General features: G+C 41.0%; 3 protein-coding genes across 3 annotated transcripts; 1 reads left to right on the top strand and 2 right to left on the bottom strand.

Moving 5' to 3' along the window:
* Positions 1–17144: 17144 nt before the first annotated feature.
* Positions 17145–17540, bottom strand: LOC113238676. The gene has a single exon (XM_026475513.1). The coding sequence runs from the start codon at positions 17538–17540 to the stop codon at positions 17145–17147; it is 396 nt and encodes a 131-aa protein (XP_026331298.1).
* Positions 17541–18213: 673 nt separating this feature from the next.
* LOC113238675 lies at positions 18214–22011 on the bottom strand. The gene has a single exon (XM_026475512.1). The coding sequence runs from the start codon at positions 22009–22011 to the stop codon at positions 18214–18216; it is 3798 nt and encodes a 1265-aa protein (XP_026331297.1).
* Positions 22012–23553: 1542 nt separating this feature from the next.
* Positions 23554–24237, top strand: LOC113238674 (atherin-like). Its single transcript, XM_026475510.1, has one exon. It carries the CDS (start codon positions 23554–23556, stop codon positions 24235–24237), a length of 684 nt encoding a protein of 227 aa, XP_026331295.1.
* Positions 24238–25867: the final 1630 nt, after the last annotated feature.

Genomic DNA, 25867 nt, shown 5'->3' with positions numbered 1-25867 from the left:
ATAACGTTTTTAGGTCCAAAATCATAACTATTAATAATTCATTGAAATTTAGTGATTGGGCGACTGTAGGAATTCACAAAAGTAGACAAAGACTATATGATCTTTACGATGAAAGGACTTATAACACTAGTAACAGTTTAAGTGATTTTGTTAGGAAATATTCGAAAATGTTTAAACGTGTGTGTGTTGCAGCCAAAGCAATGTTTATAAATAATAAAATAAAAAGCAGCGCGAATGTAGTAAGTTAGATATCGCAGTACAAAGGAAGCCGCCGACTCCACAGTTCTACAGAACGAAGGCACAGCAAATGCACCGATCACGAGGCGCTGGATCAGCACACGTGTCGCGTTTTACCGGAACGACGTAATTTCTCAGTCAACTCACTTTTGATTCAACCTTCGTACAATTGTCACCTATCCTTACAAATTAATATTGTAATTTTATTTCTTTAAAATTAAATTAGTTATAAAAAGTTTTGGTTTTTTTTCGAACCTTCGGCTGCAGTTATCTTAATTGGCGCAGTCGGTAGGATTCTCGCGGGCCGGTTCGCGAGCGCGCATCAAACTCTGCACCACGTTCGCGACTTTCCCGGGTAGCTATCAAGCACCGCTGCTGAGAATCCAGAATCTACGAGCTGCAGCCCAGGCGAATCAAGAAATCGATTCCGGAAGAAGACCAGAGATGAAATTAATGTGAGTACATTAGAATCGTTCTTGTGTTGCTTGCTTCCTTAGTCCCTAACTTAAAATCCTTCCAAAATTTTTCATCCCAGAAATTCGGGACCCCGGAAACCTGCATCGCGCCAGGCTCGCCGGAAAGAGAATTCATTTAGAGATTTAGATTTTAATTTTAATTTAGACACTTTATTTGAAGAAAGGACAATGGCCCACGAACCGGACTCAATTTATAAGGCTCTGCGCCTAGTCCCGGACTTTGATGGTAACCCTAATATACTTACACGATTCATTCGATTATGCGACCAAATTGTCCATACATATATGAGCAATACCCCAGGGAGTGAATTATCCAATTTATGCCTGTTAAACGGAATCTTAAATAAGATCACAGGCACAGCCTCATGTACTATAAACTCTAATGGCATACCCGATAGTTGGGTGGGCATTAGAACTGCTCTAATTAATAATTTTTCTGACCAACGTGACGAGACTACCCTATACAATGACCTCTCGTTAGCCACACAGGGTAACAGGTCCCCTCAGGACTTTTACGACCACTGTCAGACGTTACTAAGTACCATAATGACGTATGTGTCCCTGCATGAGAATATTAGTACTACTATAGAAGCTAAAAGGTCCCTTTATAAAAAAGTAGCTATGCAGGCCTTTGTGCGAGGCTTAAAAGAGCCCTTAGGGTCGCGTGTGAGATGTATGCGCCCCGACACCATAGAAAAGGCACTTGAGTACGTTCAAGAAGAAATGAATGTTATTTATTTGCAACAACGAGATTCTTCTAAGGTTTCTTCACAAAACTTTAAAGTGACCATGCCTTCACCTAATCTAGGATATCTCCCACCTCGTCCGAGTTACCAACCTCAGACTCCAAATTGGCCATCTCCTCTTGGACAGCGGCCTCCGCATCAACCCCCTCAACCGTTTAAATTCAATAATATGCAACCACAGGCACATAATCGTATGCCCTCCAGAACCCAGCAAATGTTCCGTGCACTTCCACCGAATTACAACCCACGGAGTAACGTATTCCGTTTGCCACCCAGACACAACCTTCCATACGGTACCCATAAACCCATGAGTGGAGTACAGGCATTTACTCCAAAAGTTTTACCTCCATTAGGCCATGATCGTTTCAACAAGTCCCATGAAATGCATGTAAATGAATGTGCACCCTACACAGTTGACTCTTATTACAGCGGCTACTATAGAGAGCTGGAATACTATCACGGCACGGGCTATGCCGACTGTGAAGATTATGTTACAGGTTACGCGGAACACGAACATAGTATTCAATACGATAGCGCCGACCAGTACTCGGAACTGACTGATAGGTACCAGCTGACTGATGGTTATGAATGTCAAGCTGAACCCAGCACTAGCACTGACCCAAATTTTCGGTTAGACCGGAAGTTACAAAAGCCAAAATAGAACTAAATCTACAGTCACAAAGACAGTTGCCATATATCCAAATTACGAATCCTCCTCTTAAATTTTTGATAGACGCCGGTGCTAATCAATCATTTATTAGTCCCGAAGCAGTAGAACGATATTTTGCTCATTTCCCTATCAACTATGACCCTTTCGAAGTAACTAATGTGCATGCAATAAGTAAGAACGATTACTCAATAACTTTACCCTCCTTTTCCGAATTCAATGACAAAGATGACATAAAGTTGTTCATTTACCGCTTCCATAATTACTTTGACGGCCTTATAGGTCTAGATTTACTGACAAAATGGGAGGCAAAAATTGATTTAAAAAATAAAATTCTCTTAACGCAATCCTCTAGTAACCCTATCCGCATGTATAATTCTTGTAATGTAAATTACTATGAGGAAATGATCCCGGCCGGTACATCAAAAATAATTAGAATCCCTATTAATGCCTCCGACGGCGAAGTTTTAGTAAAAGAGCAAATAATTAGTAATTGTATGATCCACGAGTGCCTAACAATTGTTAAAAATAATAAAGGCTACTTGGAAGTTGAAAATAGTTCCCCAAATGACGTAATATTCTCACTCGACCGACCAGCGCAGGCTGACATTTTTAATATTGAGTGCACGCGTACCGAACAGACTTCGGAACGCGCACAAGACGTCGTAACTCGACTACGTACCGACCACTTAAATGACGAGGAGACAGCTAATTTGAATTTACTTTGTTCTCGTTATTCCGACGTATTTTACATTGAAGGAGAACCTCTGACTTTTACCAACAAGATTAAACATCGTATTAGGACGACTGACGAACAACCAATCTACACAAAGAGTTACCGCTACCCTTTCGTGCACAGACAAGAAGTTAGAGACCAGATAGCTAAGATGTTGGAACAAGGCATTATACAACCCTCCGACTCTGCCTGGAGCTCTCCTATATGGGTAGTACCCAAGAAGGCAGACGCTTCTGGTAAGCAGAAGTGGCGCCTTGTAGTCGATTTTCGGAAGTTAAATGACAAAACTATTGACGACAAATACCCGATACCGAACATTACTGACGTACTTGACAAGTTAGGAAGATGCCACTATTTTACTACTCTAGATTTAGCGAGTGGGTTCTACCAAGTCGAAATGGACCCACAGGACATTTCTAAGACAGCGTTTAACGTAGAACATGGACATTTCGAGTTCCTACGAATGCCCATGGGTCTAAAAAACTCGCCCTCCACTTTTCAGCGCGTGATGGACAATGTCCTCCGTGGTCTTCAAAATGATATTTGTCTCGTGTACCTAGACGATATAATAGTGTTCAGCACATCCCTTCAGGAGCATATGGCCAACCTTGAAAAAGTTTTTCTTAGACTTAGAGAGTCTAACTTTAAAATCCAAATGGACAAATCCGAATTTTTAAAAAAAGAAACAACCTACCTGGGTCATATTATCAGTGAAGATGGTATCAAACCGAACCCTGATAAAATTTCAGCCATACAAAAATATCCTATCCCTAGAACTCCCAAAGAAATAAAACAGTTCTTAGGCCTTCTCGGTTATTACCGAAAATTTATCCCAGATTTTGCCCGTATTACAAAACCCCTTACATCTTGTCTGAAAAAAGGAAAGAAAATCACCCTTGATCCCGATTATACAAACTGTTTTGAAAAATGTAAAACGCTTCTTTTAAATGACCCCGTCTTACAGTACCTTGACTTCTCTAAAGAATTTATTTTGACAACCGACGCATCAAACGTAGCAATAGCTGGAATACTTTCCCAAGGCCCTATTGGATCTGACAGACCAGTATGTTACGCATCTCGCACCCTTAACGACAGTGAACAAAATTACAGCACAATAGAGAAAGAGTTACTTGCCATAGTGTGGGCCACAAAATATTTCAGACCTTACCTTTTCGGACGAAAATTTAAAGTTTTGACTGACCATAAACCTTTACAGTGGATGGTAAATTTAAAAGAGCCTAACTCACGACTGACAAGATGGCGACTGAGACTTAGTGAATATGACTTTACAGTGATATATAAGAAAGGAAAATCCAACACCAATGCTGACGCTCTTTCCAGGGTAGAAATACACAATGAAGAAATTGAGTCCATAGTAGACGAGCTCTGCTCAATTTTACCCAATGCTTCAGAAGGACCTCACTCTAAAGTCATTTCGACCACAGCGACGGCACATACAAGTGCAGAGCACCCAATTTTAGAAGTTCCCATTACAGACGACCCTATTAACAGATTTCATAGACAAATTATTTTTACCATAGTAGATGATGTAAAAAGAAAGCCGATCGTAACTAAGCCATTCGACACCCATACTCGTATAGCAATACAACTTTCTAAATCAAACTTAGAACAAGACGTAATTAATGCCGTTAAAGAATACGTTAATCCAAAAGTTAAAACTGGCATTCTTATACAACCCCCTCTGGGTATGTATGAAATCATCCCCATTATTCAGAATCAATTTAGAAGTTCCGCCATGTACCTCATGTTAAGTAAAGTAGAATTGGAAAATGTTAAAGATTATCTTCGCCAACAGGAAATAATCCACAATTACCATGACGGTAAGACCAACCATCGTGGTATTACCGAATGCTATCTTGCCCTTTCACGCAGATTTTACTGGCCAAAAATGAAGGAACACGTAACAAAATTTATAAACGACTGTACCACTTGTGGGCAGGCGAAATACGATAGAAACCCTATCAAGCCAAAATTTAACATTGTACCCCCAGCCACGAAACCTTTTGAGACAGTCCACATGGACTTATTCACAGTACAAAACGAGAAATATGTCACTTTCATGGATGTCTTTACGAAATATGGTCAAGCATACCACCTACGCGATGGAACTGCCGTTAGTGTCATCCAAGCTTTATTGCAGTATTGCACCCATCACGGAGTCCCTATTACTATAATAACCGATAATGGTACCGAATTTACCAACCAGCTCTTTGTCGAATTTACGAAATTTCATAAGATAAACCACCATAGAATTCTGGCACATTCCCCTAATGATAATGGCATCATAGAACGCTTTCACTCCACGCTACTAGAACACCTCCGTATCCTTAAATTAAAGCAAAAAGATGAACCAATCGTTAATCTCATACCCTATGCCCTAATAGCATATAATAGTTCTATCCATAGCTTTACAAAATGCCGACCCTTTGACCTAATGACAGGACATTTCGACCCACGAAACCCGATCGATACTGACATCACAGAACGACTACTGCAACAATACGTTCAAAACCATAGCGAACTAATGAAAAAGGTCTATGATATTATAAATGAGACATCTCTTGCTAACCGTACCACTATAATAGAGAACAGGAATAAAGATCGGGAACCCGAAGTTGAATACTCCCCGCAACAACAGGTATTCATTAAAAATCCTTTAGCCAGCCGACAGAAAATCGCTCCGCGTTACACGCAGGATGTTGTCCTTGCGGACCTTCCCATACATATATGTACCTCAAAGAAACGTGGGCCAGTAGCTAAATCGCGACTGAAACGCGTTCCTAAAGGTACTCAATTGTTACAGGACTCTTTTATCACTGATGATCCCCCTGACGCACGCCCTGGAGATAAAACTTGAGAGCTTAGCTGACGGACCTGGATTACTGCCATACAAACTTGGACCAATGCGACTCATTACCCATCACCACACCTACCTACAGTACATTAAACTTGACTATATTGAAGACAAAATTGACTCTTTGAAAAGACAATTACATACGTACGAGATACGACTAAATAATGACTCCTTCCTTTTATTCGAAAACCAGATTGATTATCTCCTAGGTAATTTAGATAAAACATCAAATCAATTAAAATCGTTAGAGCCCGTTAGAGCTAAAAGAGGTCTTGTAGATGGTCTTGGCTCGGTAATCAAAAGTATAACCGGGAACCTCGATCAATCAGACGCCGTTCATTATAACAATCTTATTAAAGAATTACAGATTAACCAAAATAAGGTAGTGTCTGAATTAAATAGTCATGTGAGTCTCAATAAAGATTGGATAAGTCACCATAGTAAAATTTTGGACACGTTGGTTGAAAATCAGAGTAAAATTAATACAACGTTAGAAATGCTACTAGATGTAAATGCCGATAAAGAAAAAAGTTTAATTCAAATCGCAAAATTTTCCCAGATTTTGGCAATTTTGAGTGAAAATGTAGAAGACTTAAAATACGAACTAATTAGAATAGAAAACTGTTTATCTTTTATACGTGCTGCGAGCACGCATCATTCTATGTTAGATATTAATGTCCTTAGGAATATGATAGATAAGTTAAAATTAATATATGGAAGAGATAGAATTTTAGGATTAGAACTTAGAGAATATTATGATATAATACAACCAGGTTTTTACTATGTAGACAAACAAATAATTATAACTTTTCAATTTCCCATAGTTTCAGTAGACGTATACGACCTTTTTAGATTATCTGTAGTACCTAATAAAGATAGGCAAGCCCTTATCCCTTCTTACCCTTTCATAGCGACTCATGAGAACGTATTCGTGTACATGGAGGCAGAATGCCCGAAGTTCAGTCACAGTTACCTCTGCAATAAAGGAACCAACCTTCAACTCCGGGCTACCCCAGACTGCGTACATCAACTAATAATAAACCAAAACTTACAGGAATCCTGCCAAGTAACAACAGTAGTACTACAAAAGCCAGCAATGGAACAGCTCGATGATCAGCACTACGTCGTCTCATTCCCTCAGCCGACGCGAGTTCAATTAACATGCGAAAGAGAAGATTACAATTTACTGAAAGGGAGTTACCTAGTGACTATTCCCCTCAATTGCTATCTACGGACCGCAGAGTTCACCATTACGAATGACAAGGACGAAATAAAAGGTCATCCTCTGAAGCTCACTAAAATCTCATATGATGTAATGAAACAAGTTGCAACCCCAAGCCACGTACACCTGAAATCTATTGATTTGAAAGGACTACACAACGTCCAGAGCAAACTTTTAGTCGAGCCTCCCTTAACACTCGATACAAATGAAACCAATGTCCTATATCACACAACGATACCTCTATACGTGATAATAATAGGTGCATGCGCACTCGTTATAGCCATTAGAAGCCGAAGACGCAACTTATGGAACTGCAAACTTCGAAACGCCCAAGAAGCCAAACCAACATTCAATCAGACTCTCGAAGACCCTGAAAAAGCTGAAAATCATATAGATGGCTTACCAGCAATATTTTCACTAAACGTTAGGAAATAATTGCTCATCTGAGGGTGGAGGAGTTAGATATCGCAGTACAAAGGAAGCCGCCGACTCCACAGTTCTACAGAACGAAGGCACAGCAAATGCACCGATCACGAGGCGCTGGATCAGCACACGTGTCGCGTTTTACCGGAACGACGTAATTTCTCAGTCAACTCACTTTTGATTCAACCTTCGTACAATTGTCACCTATCCTTACAAATTAATATTGTAATTTTATTTCTTTAAAATTAAATTAGTTATAAAAAGTTTTGGTTTTTTTTCGAACCTTCGGCTGCAGTTATCTTAATTAGTAAAAGCGACTTGGAATATTATAAACAGCGAAACTGGAAGGGTCAAACCTCGTAACTTAGATTTTCAACTAAGATTTAATGACAAAATTGTAAACACAGACGCAGAAGTTGCTAAAATATTTGAAAATTTTTTTACTGACATTCCAATTTTGACTACTAAGTCGTTAAATTCATCTCCCACCGCCGCTGAATCCTTACTAAAAGAAAATAATGCAGTTAGTATCACTAATTTAAGGTTCCGTCATGTATTTCCAAACGATATTGTTAAAGGCTTTAAGTCTATAAACATAAAAAATACTGCTGATCTTGATGGTCTTTCAGTCAGAGTAATTAGTTCTATAGTTGATTGTATTGCGCCTTATTTAGCCTGTGTCTTTAATAAATGTGTTGATGATGGTGTCTTTCCTGACCTCATGAAGCAAAGTAAAGTTATTCCACTTTTCAAATCTGGTAGTATTTCTGACCCCACCAATTTCAGACCTATATCAATACTACCAACTCTCAGTAAAATATTTGAAAAAATTATTCTAAATCAGATGTGTGCACATTTTTATAGTAATAACTTAATGTCTCATAAACAATTTGGTTTCACTCGGGGTCGCTCTACAACCGACGCTGGTGTCGAGTTGATTAATCATATATTTGATGCATGGGAAGTCTCACATGATGCTATTGGTGTATTCTGTGACCTTTCCAAAGCTTTTGATTGTGTGCACCATGATACACTGGTCAGGAAACTTCGCCATTATGGTGTGGCGGGACGTGATCTCGATCTTCTTAAATCGTATTTGCGTGGTAGGGTACAGAGGGTCGATGTTAACGGTACGAGATCGTCAGGATCTGCAATTAGCATAGGTGTCCCTCAAGGTTCAATTCTAGGCCCATTTTTGTTTTTAGTTTATATTAATTCAATTCAATTCAATTCAAATACTTTAATTCAGATTTCATCCATATTGGTTAGTATAACAAACAAAAACTTACATACTAGTGTTAGAAGATACAAATTCATAAATACGTGCTGGGTTTAGGACATACATGTAATTTAGTCCAGTGTTCAAAAAATGAACCCTGGACCCTGCCAGCAACAATACCCACAATGCTATTACCGCTGCTACGAACTCTGCGCATCAAGGATGCCGCTCTTTTTTTCATTATGTTAATTGTTCTGTACTCAGCTCTCTGGTTAACTGGTAGAGAATGCCTAGTGGCATTAAGTTCGCCATTTGTACTTTTTTGTATGCAATAAAGTTTAAATAAATCCGTCTACATGGGCATCGGCGAACATTCCTGACGCGCTACAGAATCGCGGCAGCCGCAACAACATCCGGAATATATTGTTATATACAACTCTTAGAGAGTTGATAGCTTTCTGAGTGTAGTTGACCCATAGGCTGCAGGTATAAAAGGTCTGGCAGTAAGCTTTAAAAAGAGATACCTTTACGTTGTCCGTACACCTTGCAAACCTACGGGCCAACATATTACCCCGGACTGCTATTGCCCTACGCTCTCTCTCAATGTCAGTGTTATCCTCCAAGGACTCACTGACCCAATGCCCAAGGTACTTAAATTTAGTAACCCTATTAAGAGGAATGCCACACAGCTTAACTTCAGGGACGTTATTAAAGCCATTGCTACCCGCTTTGAACACAAGCAACTCACTCTTAATCGCATTGTACCGTAAGCCATGGATCTCAGCATAGCGCTCACATATTGCAACTAGTTTTCTTAGCGCGCTTATTGAAGGACTCAGCAACACCATATCATCCGCGTAACTGATATTATTCACAATCTTTCCATCCAACGAGCATCCGATTCTGGTGTTGCAGAGTTCAACAATTAAACCGTTCATGTATATGTTGAAGAGACTTGGCGAGCTCAATCCCCCCTGTCTCACGCCACACTCCAACCCATACATGCCCGACTTCGCGCCCGCCCATCTAACATAGTTGCGCTGATTATTGTACCAAAACTTAAAAATACTAACTATGTCACCTGGTAGATCAGTTTCATCCTGTAGCTTACTCCACAGCCTATCATATGATACAAGATCAAAAGCTTTGGATAGGTCGAGGAAGCAAGCATAAACAGGAGTTTTCCTAGAGGTATAATACTGGACAGTGTGCTTGAGGCAAAGGATAGCAGCTTCTGTTGAAACTCCCGGTCGGAACCCAAATTGAGCCTAATTGAGTCATTAATCTTACATAGCCTCCATAAGGCTAGGTAAGATTAATGACTTACCTAGCCTTATGGAGGGTGTAAAACATGAGATAGTATTGTTTGCTGATGATACTTCCTTATTATTTAAAGTTAAAAGGCACCAATGTTCCTACGACGATGTGAACAATGCTATATCTAAAGTAGTTGATTGGTTTGCTGTTAATAACCTACTTCTTAATGAGAAAAAACAAATTGTGTGAAATTTACATTACCCAATGTTAGAGAGACGGTTACAAACATTGTAGTTAGAAACGAAAAATTGAATCTTGTGGATACAGTTGTATTTCTGGGTATAACGTTAGATGCTAAATTGCAATGGGGTCCCCATATAAGTAAGTTATCAAAACGGCTCGGCTCTGCAGTGTACGCGATTAAAAAAATAAGGAAACTTTCAGACATCGAAACCGCTAGATTGGTTTACTTCAGCTACTTTCACAGTCTAATGACATACGGCATTTTGCTTTGGGGTAATGCCGCCGATATCAACAGAATCTTTGTCCTGCAGAAACGTGCAGTTAGGGCAATTTACAATCTGGGCCCCAAAGTATCTTTGAGAGATAAGTTTAAGGAAATTAACATTCTTACACTAGCCTCACAGTACATTTAAGATAATGTAATTTATGTTAAAAGGAATAGTAATTTATTTATGAAAAATAGTGACAGACATAACATTAATACGAGGAATAGAAATAAACTAGCTTTTCTTGATAGTCGTCTTCACAAAGTCAAAAAATCATTTAAGGGGCAATGTATACGCTTGTATAACAAGATTCCGGTTGATATACAAAATTTGCCTTTCACGAGGTTTAAAACTATAGTGAAACAAAAACTTTATACTAAAGGTTATTATACAACTTCTGCGTACTTGGATGACAAAAATCCGTGGTAGTAACCCGTTTAGCTCATGGAGGTAGTCTCGATCTCTGATGTTTCAAATAAAAATAAAAAAATATTGTAAATGTTATTTACAAAGAGCAACCCCTAGAGTTTCTTGCTCATTCTTCTCAGGGGAATCTGCCTTACGAATGAGCGGTAGAGTTTAATATTGTGACGATTTCAAGTGTAATAATGCTTACCTATGAAATAAAGATTATTTTGAATTTGAATTTGAATTTGACCGAGCTAGCTCGAGTTTACAAAGTGTAGCTCGAGTTGACTCGTTGTGGAAGTACCTCAAGTTAAATAACTCGACTCGCCCATCGCTCGCGACTCACGTGCGTGCACTGAAAGTTACCGGCGGACAGTGGGCCCAAATTGATAATTCTTGGACATAGGAATAACTTGTGGAGTATCGAACTAATTTTTTTTTTAATATGATAGAAAATTCCTAACAACTTTTATTCTCGTATAATTTCTTGAAAAGTTGATAGTTTCGGAGAAAAATAATTTTTTTTTGTATGGAGAAATATACATTTTATTTTTTATCTCAAAATATACGAAAATGTAATGTGCGTGGGTTACTTACAGTATAGTTCCAATCATTTTCAATGTAGAAAAAAATAATCCGTCTGCTTGTACTTGCGGTTTTGTAAGTAAAGGTGCGGTAAACTTGCTAACTCTTTTATGTACTTTTTTAACAAAATGCATGAACTTCGACTATAGAAAAATTAATTTTAGTGTAATTTAGAGAAAGTTATAACATTAACACGAAAGTTAAGTAAAAACTAGTATATTGTGTCAAAAAATAAATAACAAATCTAAAATTTTGACACCTTTTTACTCGTACATGCAGACAGATTATTTTTTTCTACATAGAAAATGATTCGAACTATACTGTAAGTAACCCACGCACATTACATTTTCGTATATTTTGAGATACAAAATAAAACGTATATTTCTCAATACAAAAAAAAAAAAATATCTCCGAAACTATCAACTATTCAAGAATTTATACAAGAATATAAGTTGTTAGGAATGTTATTATCTATCATATAAAAAATTAGCTGGATACTCCACAAGTTATTCCTATGTCCAAGAAATATCAATTGGGGCCCACTGTGCGACGCGATCTATGAATGAAGTATTCGGTTCGGCGGCGGGCGAAGCGGGTCAACCGAGTTAGCTCGAGTTCATGAAAAAGTAACTCGAGTTGACTCGTTATAGGACTAACTCGAGTTGACCGAGTTAGATAACTCGACTCGCTCGTCACTACTCCAATCCAAAGTGAAAAAAATACGTTATAATTTATTTGTTGACAAATAAATAAACATTGTGAGGTTATTCCGTGTTCTGAAGTGATAAAAACAAATGAAATAAGCGCGTAAACTACTGTATTTCCATGTTGTGTATGTGTATTGTGCCATCTATCAATAGAATACTAATAATAGTGTGAAATGTGGTTGGCGTGAAGAAATAACCTCAATTTTCTAATGAAAATTTTACTTCTTCCAATATAAATTAGGTATGTCATTGAAATATACCTTATCTGATAGGGAATTTATCCACCTTCTTGTCATATATAACATATTCCATATAATTATACAGAATAACGTTTTCTTGCGACAAATTGGATTTTTTCAATTGTTTTTTTACCTTGTGTAGGAAACTTTCCAAGTAGACATAGAAGTGAGACTTCAGTGACTGTTATAAATTATATTATAAGATCTTTCACTATAAATCCAAACAAAACATAACACGTCTGTTCTAGTCAAAGATGTTTTTCGTAATGGCGGCCGCCTGTCACCGTTCCGTTGATATCGATGATGATGTTATCGATTTATTTCTTATTTCGATGAAACTAATTCTTAAAGACGCAAAGTAAGTTTTCTAACAAAATAAAATATTATAATGTCACGATACGCTAACAGACGGCCATTCTGCTCTAGGAATGTTCTCATTCCGGAATAAGCTCGGTCATTCGATAAGTGGAGAGCATGTTCTCATGCTTCTTCTAGAATTGCTCGTAACACAGGAGCAGTCGCTTCTCGATTAACTAGTCGGCACGGCAGTGCTCCCACAATGGTGCCTGCTATAACACCACTTACACATGAGACAATCACCAGCTGTTTGTCGTGGAAGATAACTCGATGACGTCTACAACTTTGATTTTAAATTACAGTCACAACAAACTAAAAAATATATGTGTAAGAGACTCTGATTCCTCTTTATTGCTGATGCAGGAACCGTGTGAGAAATTTAAAAATACCTCTCTTCTTGTAACTACTTTAAATGACACTCAGAATAATATTATTCTGTATAGCGATGGATGGATATACATATAGGTTTGCAACTTGACTACAAAGACCACAATTAACAAATATGTATTATTTATGATATAAGGGAAATGACGGGACGAACAAGTTGCGCGCCCAGTGGCAAGCGCCACGTCTATTCACAGATGCTGCGTATTGCCATTCAGAACTTCAAATCGCAAACCATCCGAGGGGCACCGCCACCGCGCTCGTCACTCCGAGACACAAAGGTGACTAATCCCAAGTGCCTACAATTTCATTAGCAGCCACACCCCTCAAAACCGGAACGCAACAATGCCCACTGTTATCCGATTATGGAATTCCCTTCAGTAAAAGTCGCAGGAAATGAAAGCAATATGAGATATAATTTACATGTGTAATTACATAGTTTGTCATTTCGTTATAGACTTATAGTAAATTCCATTCTGTTGATACTTATAATTTTATTTTAAATTACTAACTTCTTTATTTGACTTATGTCAAATCTCTTATCTTATGATAGGCATTATTTTACAAGTTATTCTAGGTGGCAGATAACAGAATTGTTGTCACATTACCAAATTGTTGGCTATCAGACAGCTGCTTCTGTTGACAGGATTCAATTTACTGACATTAAACAGTCTATTCAAAACTCAATTTACAAATATTTCAATTAATACGGCAATAGAGAGGAACTGTAACAACACATCGCCAGCAAAAGAAAGCCTTTTTAAAAAGTGTGTGAACAAAATCAATCGAACATTAAATCTGCTTCATCAGATTATTCGGAGAATTTGCGGTGCGTGATTCTACCAGCTGCAAATTGTTGTTCGAAAATACTAAACATATATGATAGCGCCTACGACTTTTTTACCCGCGATTTAGCTTAAATAATAGAATTATTGTTGATTATTTTCAATTAAGTACCTTAATGTAATAAGCTCTTGTATAATTAAATTATTATGTTATTTAATTATTACACTACAAATTAATTACAGCCTCGTGGTGTTTTAAAAAAAAAACGATCAAAACAAAAAGCCTTGCAACTTGTTTTGATCGCATATAAACACACGAGGTTTGCACTGTGTACGAGCTGCTTGTCTCGTACAGTAATATGTCAGAATATGTCAGGTGATATCAGCGAGATGACGCAGGGAGATGTCAAAGATGCTGTAGAAATAATACTCGACCGATACCACGGAGTAACTTTATTGTACTGAAAATTATAATTTATACATATTGCACGTGCACAATGTAGGGTGCGACGTTGCATATTGTCAGTTGCACAATAATGTACGTTGACCCGTACATACTCCCAACACACAAGGAAGAAATATAGTAAAAATGTCATTAAAAATTGTAAATATGCAAAATATAAATCCTATAAATTAACAATGTAAAATTTTTAAATATTTCAACTTAAAATATAAAAACTGTTCTTAAATATTTCACTTACATGTCACTATAAATTGTCAACTTAAAAATTTAATATAAAAACAAATTAAGAGCAACAAAAATATTAATTAACTAGGTTTGTGGAATTATTTAAATCGAAGTGAATTTTCTTCGGCATCGTTGGCGAGGTACCGGTGTCCACACTCGCCATGGAACCTCTCAATGCGCTAGTCATTCTTCCGGACGGCAACATAGAGCGTGGCGCAGTGACTATTACGTCAGTGAGTGACGTCTCATCCATCGCAGAGAGATGGGTAGAACTATGTTGCGCGGGCGCTCTTTCTTGCAGGTTGCATCGCTTAGATTTTATGTAGCATCCTAAGATCCCGAGTAATGATAATACTAGTCCAATGATGCTTGTGTAGATAATAATGTAGTGCGTGTTATTGCTGTTGGTAAACTGTTCTAATTGTTGTTGCTTCATGATGTCAATCTTCTGTTGGATTTCTTCATAAGTTTTTTCATGGTTTTCAGGAACAAAATTGTCAGGTAATGATATATTCATGGTTTCGTTCAATGATAACTGAGTGTCTTGCATGTCAAGGACAACAGTGGGACGTATATTTACTTGATTGATATAATCATGCTGAGAATATATCAAAAACTTATCTCCTTTAATCACACATCCCGGTTCCGGGCTTAATAGTCCATTGCCTCGTAATTGTTTAGTTGTTATTTCCGACGAACATATGATTCGAACGCGGCATTCGATGCAACATGAGTATAGCCATGTGTCACGTGCATGCAATTTGATCCACCTATCAGCACATTTCTTTGCGACAGGTGTGCAATATGGTTTATTTTCATTATTTATTTGCATTTGTAAGTCGCACAGGGATTGCCCCATGGTCATTGAATATATGGGCTGATTCACCGGGCAAAACATCTGTTGATCAGTGTGATGGATGCAGTGTTGCATGTCATTTTCTGTCATAGGTATTAGCGTATCTTTTTTAACATTCACAGCTAAATATTTTGTTGCGGTGGTTGTATAAACAACGCTTCCCTGTTTTCTTTGAGGCATGTCAATAATCTTATTTAACTCGAAGGAATCGCGGTTTAAAAGCGGTATATTTATTTCTATGATCAGTAAGTTTTTAGTCACTCTTGCTTTCACGTGCAGGAGACCATATAAATCTCGTATATTGTCAGTTGGCAAGACTAGGTCACTTTGCAATTGTGCTGATATGGTGTTTAACTCTTGTTGTAGCTGCTCTGGTTCCAACTCATATGTTGGAACCAGAGCAGCAGATGTTCAGACGACTATGGTAAATGTCAGTAACCATTTCTAATAATGAATCTTGAATTCGGCGAATGTTAGTCAATATAACATTAACTGATATCAATGATGACATAATATGAAATGCTTGTAAAGTATTTTGGTTCGCCTTTTGTATTCCATTCATTTCGGAAGTGATAACTTTCAGATGCTTGTAGATATAATCGAATTGGGTGTTCATTAACTGTTCGTTTCGTTTGAGTATGTTGTTCTGAGCTTCGACTAACGAAGTTTGATTTTTGAATAGAGTTAGTAAATGATCTTCTCTCCGACGCACAGTTTCAATGTCTTTTTCATATTTTTGAGCAAAATTGTCATCCAATACTCCAAATAAAGCGTTTGCTAAATTTCCAACGCCATTGAAGAATCCTCTCTTTTTTCTACGTGAAAGATGTTCATAATTTGTCAATAATTCATTATAGTGACGTATTTCGCTGAGTTCATGATTGAATTGCGCAATTACAGGTGAACACGAGCTGTCATGATTGCAGTTTGCGGTCACTGTTTTAATATAGTTTTTCACTGCTGTCATGCTTTCCCAATATGTACTCATATTATAATACACAACCATCTTCCAGTGATCCTGAATAATACGGGTATCTGCAATCTTGTCAAAGTACAGGGTGTTGTTATTGTCAAGACTCTTTATGGTTGTCATTCTTCCTTGTATAGGAGTAAAAAATGTCAGTAAAATTGTCATTGTCATGAGAAGTAGGTTGCACATGCGATTGTTCTTCTTTATACATCTGGTGGAGGCTGGTTGTGGTTTGTCAATGTCTGATTGAGTATTGACCGGCAGTGGTACAAGTTTAATAATTGGCCGTTTAAGATGACCGCCTTTCGTTTTCAGGGTTACTACCCTAACGTGTCCGTCTGTGCCGGGGTGTACTTCTGTCACTCGTCCTAACGCCCATTTTGTTGGTGGCATATTTTCTTCTTTTATGAAAACAATGTCATTAATCTTCAAATTGCACTTTGGATAATTCCATTTGTATCTTTTTTGAAGATGTTGCAGATAATCTGATTACAATTTCTTCCAAAAGTCGCGATTCATTCTTTCTATCAGTTGCCATCTTGTTTTTATGCACTTGTCATTTATGTCTGTCATGGGAGGTGACAATAGTGGACCTCCAACCAGGAAATGCCCTGGGGTTAAGTAATCGTCTTCTGGATTCTCTGTTAACGCATACAGCGGCCTGGAATTGAGGCATGCTTCAATTTGAGTCAGTAATGTAGAAAATTCCTCGTATGTCAGCTTTTGTTTACCTAATACACGTTTCAGATGATGTTTAGTGCTCTTGACTGCTGCTTCCCAGAGACCACCGGCACTAGGCTATACTGGAGCATTTAAGTGCCAAGTAACACCCATGGTAGATATGTCAGCCAGGAATTCTTTAGTGATAGTTTGTAGAACCTCTTTGTATTCTATCTTTAAAGCGCGTGATGCACCAACGAAATTAGTGCCGTTATCACCGTATACGTGCTTTGGTGTACCTCTTCTCGCGCACATCCGCTTGAAGGCGGCAAGGAATGCAGGTGTGCTAAGGTCGGATACTAGCTCTAAGTGTATTGCCTTGGTTGCAAAACATACAAAAACTGCGATGTAGCCTCGGGTAGTCTTAATTCCTCGTCCTTTATTTGCTTTCAATTCTACTTGTCCCGTGAAGTCAACTCCGGCGTGTGTGAAAGGCCGGGAGGGCGTCACTCTTGGTTCTGGTAAATTTGCCATCAGTTGGGACTGGGTACGATGATTAAATCGAGTACATCTGACACAGTTTTTTATGTATTTCTTAACTGTGCGACTTCCTCCTAACACCCAGTAATTTTGCCTCAAACATGTCAAAGTAAGTGTAGGACCACCATGTAGCGTCTTTAAATGAGCTTGATTTATCAATAATTCTATCAATCTGGAATCCTTGGGTATAATTATAGGATACTTTGTGTTCTCGTTGAGTTTTGAATGACGTAGACGTCCTCCCACTCGCAACAGATTATTTTCATCCAAAAAGGGTTGCAATTGTAGTAAATTACTTTTCGTTATGACAACACCTTTTCTTTTTAATTCCGAAATATCCGATCGGAACTCTTTAGTTTGTATCACACGAATTACTATTATCAATGCATTATTTATTTCACTCGCTGTTATGTAATTCGTATTGTCAGGTGCATCGCGGCTAATGCCCTCGGTGTCATGTTGCGATCTTGACGATTGTAATCGCGACGACACGCGGTGACGCACAATGTTTATGAAACGTGAGATTCGAGCAATCACTCTTACTATATGCATAATCGAGTGATGTTTATGTAATAATTCTTCAATAATGTCAGTAGTTTCGACCATTGTCGCGCATATTTGGGGCTCGTTTTTCATCTCAATCTGAGGCATGTCAATCGTATGAGTGTCATTTTTGGAAATTGGTTTCTTGATCCACGCAGGTCCTTTCCACCAGAGCGTATGTTGTCAACTGAGAAGTGGTAAGGCCGCGAGTTGCGCAATCAGCTGCATTGTCATTTGAGCTCACATGTCGCCAGCACGAAACTGGCATAATGTCAAGGATTTCTTTTGTACGGTTAGCAACAAACGCCTTCCAACGAAACGGCTGTCCTTGAAGCCAACCCAGTACGACTAAGGAATCCGTCCATCCGTATATTGAAATGTCAGTGTGTGGAAACGCTTTCAAAACTTTCTGCATTAGTTTTGATAACAGGAGAGCGCCACACAGTTCTAATCGTGGTAATGTCAAAGTATTCTTCCATGGTGCCAGTTTTGTTTTAGAGCAGAATATTCTAACAATTGATTCGTTCATGTCATTTGTGGTTTTTATGTAAATCACTGCTGCGTAAGCTTGTTTGGACGCATCACAGAATCCGTGTATCTCTATTGATGCGTGAATATTACCAATCCATCTTGGGATTTGAAATTTGTCAACATTCTGCAAGTCATCACTGAGTTTGTTCCATTTTTTCAAAATGTCACATGGAACTTCATCATCCCACTCCATTGTCACTAACCAAAGTTTTTGGAATAATAATTTGGCTCTTATTGAGAGTGGAGATAGCCACCCCAATGGGTCAAATATTTTGGAGATTTGTGATAAAAGTGTTCGCTTGGTTGTCTTTGTTTTGTTATTGTCAATTGGACGGAAAGTAAACATGTCAGTGGCGGGGCTCCATTGTAACCCGAGCGCCTTCGTTGAGTTTGCATTTTTAAAATCCATTGTTGTCGGGTTGATTTGATCAGCTGATAGTTCCGACAACAGTTCTGCACAGTTACTTGACCATTTTCTCAAGTTTATTTTCGCACCTTGGAACATTTTTATTAATTGTTGTTGAACTTCTTTTGCATCCGAGAGAGAGTGGTTCCCTCCGAGCAAATTGTCGACATAAAACTGGCGTTGCAACACTTCAGCAGCCAATGGGTATTTCTCTTTGTCATCACTTGCTAATTGTTGCATAGTGCGCATAGCTAAGAACGGCGCAGCTTTCATGCCATATGTAATTGTACATAATTGATATTCTTTCAGCCTGTCTTGTGGATTATCTCTCCATAAGATTTTTTGCAAATGTTGCTGATCTTCTTGTAGAAGTATACACCTATACATTTTTTCACAGTCTGCAGTGTATACGTATTGGTAAATACGCCATCTAAATAAAAGATCTTGTATGTCTTTCTGTAGTTTTGGGCCACACTCCATGAGATCATTGAGGCTTTTTCCCGTAGATGTTGGCGAGGAAGCATTAAAAACTGCACGAAGTTTAGTAGTGGTAGACTCCTCTCGATATACATCATGATGTGGCAAGTAACACATAGGCTCTTTGCGCTCCTTGCATTCTATCATGTGCCCTAAATCTTTGTATTTGTGCATAAATTTTTGATAGCTGTCACGCAGATGTGGCTTTTTCATTAGACGTGATTCCAACTGTTTAAATTGTGCTGCTGCCCGGGCTTTAGATTGGCCGAGCTCATTTTCAAAATTATTCTTTAAGGGCAGACGGACTTCGTATCTTCCATCTGGTAGACGCCTTGTGGTATTGACGTATAATTCTTCGCAAAACTGCTCTTCTCTAGTCATTGTGATAGAGGCATTCGCTATTTCTTCCACCTCCCAATATGCAGAGATATCTTCAATGTTATTGATCACTACGCTGCATTGAAGCGGTGACTGTACTGGTCCAGACAAAATCCACCCTAATTTTGTCTGTTGAGCGATTGGCTGATTTTCAGATCCTTTGATCAACCCGCTCATTATTATTCGGGAGTAAATGTGTGCACCTAGCAAAATGTCAATTTGTTTTGAAACGTTATAGCTAGGATCGGCGAGCTGTATATGTTCGATATGATGATAATTTTTCTTAAATGTTGAATGAGGTAAATTGTTTATAAGTTTTGTCAATATCATTGCTTCCGCAGTAAAATTATAATTGTCATGAATAGACATGCAGTGCAGTTGTATTTTTCCTTTGCCTTTTTTCGCCGAATCACCCACTCCTAATACTGCTGTGTTCACATGTTGACGGGGGAGGCCAAGGCGCTGAGCGGCATTTTCAGTTATAAGGGTGGCTTGTGAACCCTGATCTAAAAGTGCTCTCAATTTTATGTATGTATTGTCTATAGCACGTACTTGAATCTGCACGGTAGCCAATAAAATTTCGTCATTTTTATTTGTCACGTTGTTTGCCATGCGCTGATGTTGAGGTTTTGATGGCGAAGTCCATCCTTTCGTTTTTGTGTTATGCATCGCATCATGCAGCAAGGTATTGTGCAATCCATTGCACGTTTTGCATCGCTTATTTGATCGACATACATTCCGCTCGTGGAAGTATAAACAATTTTTACATATTTGATTTTTGGTTATTACTTGCAGTTTAGCGTTAGAAGCTAAATTTTCAAATTTATGGCATTGATATAACATATGATCATTGCTGTTGCATAAAATACAGCGTGGCTTGGCTGTAGTTGTGTTCATAGCCTTCATATAATATGACGATCTATTGCCACTGTATGTCAGTTTTTCTTTCACGTTATGTGGCGTTGATAGCTTCGGCGACAACCAGTCATCTCTTTCTTTTTTCTGTATGGGCTCAAGTGCTATAAATTTGGTTTCTAAAAATGAAGTAAATTCCTCCAATTCGGGAAGATCACGGGGCGCCTTCCGCGACTCTTTGTATTCACTTCTCGTTACAGGATCCAATTTCTTCAGCAAGAGATGAACAATAAGGGGATCCCATGAAGCAGTATCCACGCCCAAATTGTGGATAGCATGGATACACTCCACGGTAGTGTCATGCAGGCGCTTAAGCTCAGATGATGATTGTTTGTTGACGTTGCGTTGGTTAAGAAATACTTCTACGTGTTTCGTAAATAGTAATTGAATATTATTATAGCGATGGTATAATAATTCCCAGGCTGTTATATAATTATCTGCCGATACATTTAAATGCTGAATGAGACGTTGTGCTTCGCCTCTCAACTTTCCCTTCAAATGCTGCATTTTCTGTGCGTTTGTCAAGGAAAAGTTGTCATGTATACTGCTTTTGTACAGGTCCAGGAACGTAGGCCATTGTGTATAGTCCCCATGGAACGGTGGAACTTCTAATTTTGGCGTAGATTCGAATTGATGCACAGTTGATAAAATGTTCTTATTTAAAAGCCGTTTCATGTCCTTGTAATTCTTCTCAAAAGCAGAATATTCTTCTTCATATTTCTTATCTCCGTCGCTTGATACACTGTCAATTTTTAAATGCAATTTGTCAATATTCTCCCACCGTGATTGCAAACTTTTTAATTCATCTTCCAGTTCCCATTTTTCTGTTATTTTGTCGATGTTAATATTATTTATTTGGCGTAGTAATGCACGAAAATTGGACTTCTGCTCACTCTTCAACTCGTCTGCTGCTAGCTTCACACCTGCCCCTTCCATGTTGGGAAAGTAGTTCATAAGCAGGTTGCGTATTGTGTCATAAAGATTTTTTGTGTCATTGTAGATATTCTTTACATAGTAATCATGTGTTTTTTCATATTCAGAGCAAGAAAGTTGAGCATTGTTGCTGTCAAATTGTGCCCATAAACTGTCAAGGGCGATTACCCTTTTTTGTAGGTAGTCTTCCGTCTTTCTCGAGGACGAATCCTTATTAAAATTCCTGTGAATTGTTCTGATAGATTCTATTATCTCCTTTTGACGAGCAAGAAGTTCTTCCATTGTTGCACTGGATGTATACTGTCAACGATAATGTCAATAAATGCAGATTAAACCGTTGTTGTTACGGCGATGTCAAATTTCACTGTAATATATTTATGTCAATAAAATGAAGATTAAATCTTGTAAATGTACTACCACTTATGTCGTGACGATATGCAATGAACGTCTATTCGTTCTTACCGCTGCTGTTACGGTGATGTCACTTTACACTGCAATATATTTACGCACTCACAAATGTCACTGTTTTGTATAAAATGTCACTGTTTTATATAAATGTCACTATGAATTATTGAATTTATGTCAAAATTGTCAAGAATCCATATGCCGATTTTCATCAGCGATTTTGCACTCTTCGCACGATCGTTGACCGCTCGTCTCAACTTAACTGGTGAGACCCGCTTCTGGGAGGCCAGTTAAGCCGATGCGCTAATCGTACTCTAAGATACAAAACTCACCTAAGAATCAAAACTCGAAGAACGAACATATGGATCCGGCTCGAAGGACCAACATGTACGAGCTGCTTGTCTCGTACAGTAATATGTCAGAATATGTCAGGTGATATCAGCGAGATGACGCAGGGAGATGTCAAAGATGCTGTAGAAATAATACTCGACCGATACCACGGAGTAATTTTATTGTACTGAAAATTATAATTTATACATATTGCACGTGCACAATGTAGGGTGCGACGTTGCATATTGTCAGTTGCACAATAATGTACGTTGACCCGTACACACTGTATAATTAATTGTTATGTCATATTACTACCTATGAAAATACCTATTTAATTGTAATTATAATTATTAATTAGTATTACGAACTAGTTATAGTCTCGTTGTGTTTTTTAAAACTATCAAAACAACGAAACACATGCAGTCATTTGTCACGCCACAACCCTAACAGCCCACCGGGCAACTTGTTTTGATCGTCCTATAAATACCCGAGCGTCGCACCGTTTTATTCATTCTTGTCTGAAACCTCGAAGAATAAACTGATATCCAACAACCATCTGGACTTATTTTATTATGGACCCGTCACGTTTCCTTCATGCGTCAACATCAGAAGCGAGGTCCCAGCGCCAAGACGCCGCCACCCTGCCTGAAAATCAAAAAGACGAGTCAGGTGATATCAGCCCATCAAGGTATTCACCTATTTTGCAACCAATCCCGCCTCAACCACAACCAGCAGACGAAGTATCTCTGCTTCGTAAACAAGTGGATCTCCTAGAAAGGATACTATTCAGACCATCAACATCACAATCTGCTCTACTGCTGTACTATTCCTAAGATGTACAAAAGTATATAAGTAGTAAGATTCGTTGAATAAATATTACGCGCACGGGTCGGACAAGCCACGGAGCCGACCACAGTGCAGCCCGCTCCGCCCACGGAAACTTTGCCACTACCCAATCTCCGGCTATCTTTCTCTCCGGTCTCCCTCCGGCCTCCCACAAGCGTCTCACCGGAGGGGCTCGGAGGGGGGATAGCTGCCCGGAGCGCGGGTTACGGTCGTACCGCGCGTGACACCCCCCCGGATACCACCATGCCGCCGCCGCCAGTACCCCCGACGAGGCAGCCGACGCGTCCAAAGCGCCTGGGGAGGGTGAGAACCCGAATATTCTCCCGCACCGGCCGCGACATCCTGGACGTGGTGCTGGCCGCAGCATCCGCGTCCACAGCCTTAACCCCCTCCCCTCCCGTGGGGGGAGGCGAAGAATTCTTCCCTGGCGTCATGCCGGGCCCGTCCAAGCGCCCGGCGTTGAACCCATTGCTCCGAGAGCCGCGGCGCAGATCACCAATCACACCACCATCGAGCGCCGGGCTGTCAGTATCGGCGTTCGAAAGCGTGTTCTCCGCGCCACCTCCGCCCCCAACCAAGGGAAGTAAAGCCGCGTCCGCGCGCGTGCCGGCATCGTCCGCAGCAGCACGCCCGCAACCACCTACTGCGCGCCAGCCACGAGCTGAGCCCGCCGCGACCACCTCCGCCTGCGCCACCAGCAGAGGCGCTGCCATCGTCGCTGCCGCTGAGCGCCCCGCAAAAAGCTGCCCCCCTCCGCGGCCGGCGACCCGCACCACCACCGCGAGCGTCCGCCTCAACCCTGCCCCGCCACGTGCCACTGCGGCAGGGATGCCTGCACGCCCGCGGCCCACTGTGTCCACCCGTGCAGCCACGACAGCCACGCGCACCACCGCCAATGCCGCCGTCGTCAACAACACGGCAGAATAGCGCCAACCGCGCTCGCAAGCGTCGCCGCCCCTGACGCGAACTAGGGCGACGGAGGCACGCTCACCGCCGCCATTGTTCACAGCAGTTACCGCTCGCAGCTCCACATCACCGTCGGCCAGCGCGGCGCCGTCGATGCCAGGCCTCGGTTCACCGATGGACACAGCTCCGACACCGAAGACCCCGACGCCGGAGCCCCCGACGCCGGAGCCCCCGACGCCGGAGCCCCCGACGCCGGAGACTACACCTCCCAATGAGCCTACGGCACCGACGGCCCCGCCGCCCGAAAAGATCCGGATCCGTAGGGCCGGATCGTGGAGCACCTACCAAACTGGGCGCACCACTTCAGGGAGCTGAAGAGACAGCTGTCCCGCGCGCCCAACGCCCGCCCCTACGGGCGGGGCGTACGATTCCTCCCGAGGGACGAAGTGGAGTACCGTCTGGTGCAGCGGTACCTAACCACCTTGAAGAGGGAAGAGGGTATCTCCTGGTTTGCCTACTCCCTCCCAGCAGAGAGATCTCTAAAAGTGGCCATCCGTGGCCTACCAGCAGAGACCGACACCGAAGACATTCTCCAGGAACTCCGCGAGCTCGGCTTCGCCCCGGAGTACGCAAGACCGATCAAGGCGCGCGCTGGACGACCGGGCTGCCTATATTACGTGCAGCTCCAACGGAACCCAGACACCATCCCCCGGATATATGAGGTGAGCGAGCTGCTCTGCATGTCCGGGGTGCGCATCGAGGCCTGCCGCGGAAAGCAAGGCAACGCACAATGCCACCGCTGCCAACAATTCCGGCACGCGTCGCACAACTGCCACCGCAAGCCTGCGTGTGTGCGATGCGGCGAGGAACACGCCGCCCGCGACTGCCCGCGCCCGCTGGAGGAACCACCGACGTGTGCCAACTGCGGAGGCCCCCACCCCGCCAACAACACCTCTTGCCCGGTTTTCCGCGCCGAAAACCGGAACAAGAAAGCCGGCACTATAGCCCGCACCGCCGACGCCGCCCGACTACGGCCATCGGAACAAGTCCCTCCGACGATGACGGTGACAGCAGAGCAAGATGCGCCCGAATCGCTGATGGCTGCAGCGAACGCACCACGCACCACCAGGAGGCCCCGGAAACGGAAGCCCAAGAAGCCCACCAACCAGCCGCAAGAGATGGCCGCCCCTCCCAGGGAGAATGAAAGGAAGGCCAGCGACGGTAGCGGAACCCCCTCCCCCAGAAATGGGGGCGCGGGACGGCGCTATCACGAAGGCAATCCTAATTCCAATCCCAACGATCCTCAGAGGGATGGCCGATCTGTACACCCGCTGACACCAAGTCTGAGGATCGTGACCTGGAACGCTGACGGACTCTCTGCCCAGAAAACCAGGTTACTACAGTACCTCGTCGCCGAGAAGAAGGTTGACGTGGCCCTAATCCAGGAGACCCACCTTAGAACCCAGGACCGGCTCAAGATACCCGGCTACCACGTGTACCGGAAGGACGAAATGTCACCACTAGGAGTGGCGTACAGGGGCCAAGCCATCCTAGTGAAACGGTCGCTCATCCACCAACCGCTGCCAACACCTACGGACCTCCAGACTTCGTACGCCATCGGGATCGAGGTCGACCTGAACAGCCGCCCCAC

Source organism: Hyposmocoma kahamanoa, unplaced genomic scaffold, assembly GCF_003589595.1.
Source record: "Hyposmocoma kahamanoa isolate Upper Pololo Valley unplaced genomic scaffold, ASM358959v1 97395, whole genome shotgun sequence".
In the NCBI taxonomy this organism is placed as follows: Eukaryota; Metazoa; Arthropoda; class Insecta; order Lepidoptera; family Cosmopterigidae; genus Hyposmocoma; species Hyposmocoma kahamanoa.
Note: the sequence above shows the minus strand (reverse complement) of the source record. Positions and strands in the feature narration are given on the sequence as shown.

Bases quoted from the DNA above. Each gene is read 5' to 3' on its own strand.
- LOC113238676 (XM_026475513.1), bottom strand. From the start codon at position 17,540: ATGGCAAATTTACCAGAACCAAGAGTGACGCCCTCCCGGCCTTTCACA.
- LOC113238675 (XM_026475512.1), bottom strand. From the start codon at position 22,011: ATGGAAGAACTTCTTGCTCGTCAAAAGGAGATAATAGAATCTATCAGA.
- LOC113238674 (XM_026475510.1), top strand. From the start codon at position 23,554: ATGCCGCCGCCGCCAGTACCCCCGACGAGGCAGCCGACGCGTCCAAAG.